The following is a 5982-nucleotide window of genomic DNA, read 5'->3' as shown; positions in this document are numbered from 1 at the left end:
GACCTTGCTTTTTTCCGCCAATATGGACCAGTTGCTCCTTACCCCATGCGTAGGATCTTGCTGATCCTTTTTTTCCCCTTTTCGACCAATTCCCTAATATCGTAAATGGTAGTACTATTACTTGTACTTGTACGGTACCGTAGCCGACTAACCCGAACAGACAGGGATGCATGTACTGTACAAGTATTTGGCTGGTTGGCCTTAGGTAGCTAGTCAGTGGGCATTTAGTCGAGTATTGTTCTACTTGTGTCCCATACTAGGTAAATCGCCATCTACCTTTCGCATGCAACTCACGGAGGGTCGAATATTGATACCGGGGGGTTTGAATCGGGACTGTTTGTAAAACATATCCTTATCTACTTACGAGCTCGGATACTGGTGTTCATAGGGTACGGAGGTCTGCTCTGGCTTGTCCAATTCCTTCTGCCACACTTGTGGACAGCGCAGTATGTAGTACAAGCAACGGCAGCACTAGAGAGTATATTAACATGCCGCAAGACTGGGGTAGCAAGGGTAGTATTGCTTTTTGTCGAGACTCAGCCCCGCTTCCTCTAGAAACTGATCACCAACATCGCTCTGACTCTATCCAGCGTTTTCTTGCTTCAAAGAGAAGATATCATCACAGATACCACTCGCCTGCGACCAGAAATCATGAGCAATACTAACAACCGAAACCTACCCAGCCGTAACAACGGTAGCTATAAAGTCACCAACTCGAATAACGCCACCTACAGTCACACAACCCCCGATGATGAGGAATCGCGAATTCTATCATGGATATCACCATTGGAGTCATGGAGGAGGCACAGCGATGTGGCTCGCACCCGTGCTGAAGGTGTAGGGGAGTGGGTACTGCAAAGTAGCGAGTTCCAGGCGTGGCGGCAGGACGGAAACCATCTGTCAGCTGGTAGGGTTCTGTTTTGTCAGGGTGCTCCTGGAGCGGGGAAGACCTTTACTTGGTAATATTTGTGCTCGTATATATTCTGGCCACTGCTTACTCGGCGATAGCTCCTTAGTTATAGATATGCTATGCGATGAGACTGTTGGCCAGAATGTCATGGTTGGTTGCCTTTATTGCGACTACCGGGGGCAGAGAGAGCAAACGGCGGAAGTCATGATTGGGAGCCTCCTGAGGCAGTTTGTGACTGCGTTGCCGAAAATTCCTGGTGCGATCACACGAGCCTTTCAATCCACGAAGCCCCACCTTAGAGGACGGGCACCAGAGCTTGCGAAGATGATTGAACTATTTCCGGCGGTGCTGGGACAATTCCGGCAAGTGTTCATCTGTGTCGATGCACTGGATGAGTTTGTGCCGGAGTACAGAACCCGATTTCTACACTCCCTATACCGGATATTGGATAAGTCACCAAATACAAAGCTTTTTCTTACTGCGAGGCCCTATATCCAATCGGAACTGGAAAGTGATATCCCACTGCATATGAGAGTAATCACTATTCAGCCCCTATTCAGCGATGTCGAAAGGTACCTGATGACAAAACTGGATGCCGATCCACACCCTAGTGAGATGGATGATGGTCTCCGGTCAGAAATTATGACCAAAATTCTTAGAGAATCTTCGGAAATGTGAGTATGGTTCAGTGTCGTTGCCAACTTATAGCTGACGATGGGTTAAAGATTCCTTCTAGTCAAATTGCAGATTGATTCGATATTAGGGGAGATCACCATAAGCGGGAGAAGGAAGAAACTCTACGAGATTACAGAGAAATTGAGTGACGCTTACACAGCCGCTCTGGAGGGAATAAAAGGGCAACGTGGAGTCCTTGCGAGGTTGGGAATTTCGACCTTGATGTGGATTTCATTGGCGGAACGACCCTTGCTCATCGATGAGTTGTGCCATGCCCTCGCGATGGAACTTGGATCTACCAATATCGATACTGAAATGATTCCTCCGATAGAGATTGTTGAAGAATGCTGTATGGGGTTAGTCACCATTGACCATGCGTCGTCTACGGTCCGTCTTGTCCATGCTACATTACAGGAATATCTGCGCGGCCATCAGTATAGGGTCTTTCAGAACCCTCATTCTACTATCGCCTGGGTTTGCCTAAGCTATCTGGGCACTAAATCAGTTCGAAAGCTCCCGCCAGATATTAGAGATGCACCACCTGCATTCCCGTTTCTTGGCTATGCCTCCTGTCACTGGGGAGCTCATGCCCGGAAAGAGCTCACAGGGTCAGTAAGGCATCTTGCGCTTGACATTCTTGGCCAATACCCTCAACATGCAGCTGTAAACATCTTTTTGTGCAACCCAAGAGCCCCGCGGGACTGGCCGCGCAGCTCTGCCGGGTTTACTGGACTGCACTATGCTGCATACTTTGGAATCGCTGAACTTTTGGAAGCACTGTTGAGAATGGAATGGGCGAATCCAAACCAAATGGATGAGTGGGGTCGTACACCTTTGATTTTGGCTGCCGAAAGGGGGAATGAAGCGGTAGCAAGGATTTTAATAAGCCGTGTCGATGTCAACCCTAACTCAGTAGATGAGATGGGCCAAACACCGCTTGCTCTAGCTTCCGGGGGCGGGTATGAAGGAATTGTAAGGATCCTGCTGAGCCGGGCTGGCGTGAGCCTCAACTCAACAGATCAGCATGGAAACACACCACTCCACCAAGCTTCTGCAATTGGCCATATTGGAGTGGTGAAGGCTCTATTAAGCCATGCCGATCTTAACCCTCACCCGCCAAACTGGGTTCGCCAAACGCCACTCTTTTTGGCTGCTGCCAATGGCCATGGGGGAGTGGTAAGGATCCTTCTGAGCCGTGCTGATGTCAACCCTAACTCAACAGATGGGGGTGGCCGGACACCACTCTTCCGAGCCGCTGAAAATGGCCATGATGCGGTCGTACTGGTTCTACTAAACTACGCCGATGTTAACCCTAACTTGGCGGATCGGGATGGCCAAACTCCGCTCTCCCGAGCCTCCGTTAATGGCCATGAGAGAGTTGCAAGGATTCTATTAAGCCGTGCCGATGTCAACCCTAACTTGGTTGATCGGTTTGGCCAAGCGCCACTCTTCCGAGCTTCTGGGAATGGGCACGAAGGGGTGGTAAGGATGCTACTAAGCCGTGCAGAGGTCAACCCCAACTCAACAGGTGGGGGTGGCCGGACACCACTCTTTCGAGCCGCTGAAAATGGCCATGATGGGGTGGTAAAGGCCCTACTAAGCCGCACCGATGTCAACCCAAACTCGCCGGATGGGCTTGACCGAACACCATTATTCCAAGCTACAGTATATGGCCATGAAGGAGTCGTAAGGATGCTACTAAGCCGCGCTGATGTCAACCACAACTCAGTGAACCTGTTTGGCCAGACGCCATTTAGTATAGCTTCCTTGCATCGGCGCTTCGGAATAGTCGGTTTATTAAAGGCCCGGCGGTAAATTTCTCAACCACATCGATTCTGGAATGTCTGCTTCCTCCGTCTCCTCTCTTGAGCTTCACCGATGCAGTTATCACCCTCACCTTATCTTGGCTGTCCATCCCTTCCGATTCTACGCCGAGAATTCTGCCGCCTCCTCGTCATCCGTAGCTTCAGCTCGATGTTCCCTTCTAGCGATATTGCGGACGACCTCTTCTCTTATTCCCTTGTTCTCTTTTCTCTCTCCAAAGATATTCCTCGTCTATACTCCAACTAGAATAAACGGTGTTTCTGGTGGGCTTGGGGGGGTTTGGATTTTATGCTTGGGTCTTTCCGATGCAGATAATATGCTATCCAATATGTATGATATGATCCCACGGGGCTCCGCGGGGGGAATCAAGGTGTCGACGCTTGTCTAAAAAGAAGCTAAAAGTTCAATAATAGCCTCGTAGTAATATATATAATTCATAGTTTTCGCTGACGTGATAGACTATCGTGCCACACCCCAGATTAAACCCTACATGATACCAGCCAAATGAGGCAAGCAGGCAAGCCCCAATATACAAAACAGCCGGGAAAGGAAAGGAACCCAACAAATCCGCCAGCGAATGCGTTTATGCCAGGTTTACCGCTGCAAACACCAAAGCTTAGAAAGTTATCCCCATACGAAACAGTGCTAGATTCTCATAAACATGGGTTTCGTCTAGCGTGTGAATTTGAGAGAAGCCCCGCTGTTGAGGCGGGCTGACCTGACTCCTATAGTCTCGTTAACGGGAATATGAGGGCCGGTGGGTGATATGTGGCTCATGTTTTCTCACTCGGAGGCCTCTTCCTGTTCCGATGGGACAAATACTATAGTCTACTGATATATTTCCTATAGTTTTCAAGATTGGGTAGCATGAGTAGAGGGCTGCCGCCTGGGGATGGTGAATAGTCATGTTTCGAATGCTGTTGCTGATTGTCTCATGGGGGGGGCCACAAGTTCTGAAGATTATTCGTTCGTTGACTGGGGGGTAAAAAAGAATAATCTCAAAGAGGGGAAGGGACCGTACCCCGTTAAAGAAACAAGTGAGGGGTGTATGGGTAGTCTACAATGTCCACATTCCTACCGGTATCATATAATGGGTATGCGCAACGGGAAGACCTTGATTGTGCAAAAAGGGACAAGAATATAAACCCACGCAATACAGAATCTACATTCTGATAAGCTACTTGCGCTCCTGCTTAATATTTTTTTTCTTTTTCTTTTACTGGCGTCACAATTATCAAGGACGGAATCGGCCGCTTCCCCAATCACGCGAACCATAATAATTTTTTTCCCCAACACACCCCTCATATTCTCCTATCCTTTAAACGGGCTCCACCGCGATTGAGGGTTGAGTCGGTTTTGTCATCACAGACTCTGAGATTCCTCATTCAGCTGTTTTTTTCTCGCTTTAGTCGTGATAACTTCCCCAACCTCTGCAATCCAAGCAGTTAATAACATCCGACAAGTACCAACAAGTTAGCCATGTAGTCCCACCTGTTATCCACTTTCCCTAGAAATTCACTGGGACTGTCACTATGGCTACCACGATAGTAGGCGAGGGCAGAAGGACCCGCCATCACTGGGACGGTCCGGGCTTTTCTGGCATGTGAAAGACGCGAAAACTGATATCTTGATGCACTGTGAAGTACCTTCCGGCAGGGTCTTGCAAGGTCCCCTACTGAAGAAATCGCTAAGATCTATATTTCGCTCAATTCCAGAGGGCCAAATTCTGCAAACTATTTGCGGTTGCTTATTTGCCAGGAGGGGTATCTATGGTGGATTGGTCAGTACGACAGCGTTCACGGATTAACTCCCCCGTCCGAGTATGATACCTGCCAACTCAAAGATTAAGGCTGCGGTTTCGGCCTGTGGCGCCGCGGCGGATTACTCGCCGGTACGTTGTGGCTTGGCTAATCACGTGGCGTGCAGTTTCAAGTTTTTGCCACATGTGGCTTACGCAGGACCCGAATAAAGGTACGGTATGTGTCGCGGTAGGAGCGACAGGTAACGAGTCTCGATGACTGAGGCAGCAAGGGCAATATTGCTTTTTGGTCAAGGGCGGCCCCACTTTTACTTAGAACCGACCACCAACATCGCTCTAGCTCGGCCTAGTATTATCTTGCTTCAAAGAAAAGAGATCAACTTACCACAGGTGTCACGTTAAGAATCATGAACAACAGCTACAACCGAAACCTGTTCAACAATAATAACAGTAGCTTTAACGTCACAAACTCGAATAACACCACCTACAATTACACAACCGTCAGCGATGAAGAATCGCGGATTCTATCGTGGATATCCCCATTGGAGTCGTGGGAAAGGCACAGCGATGTGGCTCGTACCCGTGCCAAAGGCGTAGGGGAGTGGGTACTGAAGAGTAACCGATTACGAGCATGGCGGGAGGAGAGGAGTGATCAGTCGGTTGGTGGCATTTTGTTTTGCCCTGGGGTGCCAGGGGCAGGAAAGAGTTTTATTTGGTAGGAGTAGTGACCCAGTATGTACTCAAAGGCACTACTTATCCGGTTATAGCTCCTTAGTTATAGATACACTTTGCGACGAGACCGCTGGCCAGAATG

General features: G+C 49.0%; 1 protein-coding gene; it reads left to right on the top strand.

Moving 5' to 3' along the window:
• The first annotated feature begins 3332 nt into the window (after positions 1-3332).
• Positions 3333-3848, top strand: GSTUM_00005963001 (uncharacterized protein). XM_002838057.2 has 1 exon: positions 3333-3848. The coding sequence occupies exon 1, from the start codon at positions 3426-3428 to the stop codon at positions 3795-3797; it is 372 nt and encodes a 123-aa protein (XP_002838103.1). The 5' UTR covers positions 3333-3425; the 3' UTR covers positions 3798-3848.
• Positions 3849-5982: the final 2134 nt, after the last annotated feature.

Source organism: Tuber melanosporum (assembly GCF_000151645.1).
Source record: "Tuber melanosporum whole genome shotgun sequence assembly, scaffold_22, strain Mel28".
In the NCBI taxonomy this organism is placed as follows: domain Eukaryota; kingdom Fungi; phylum Ascomycota; class Pezizomycetes; order Pezizales; family Tuberaceae; genus Tuber; species Tuber melanosporum.
Note: the sequence above shows the minus strand (reverse complement) of the source record. Positions and strands in the feature narration are given on the sequence as shown.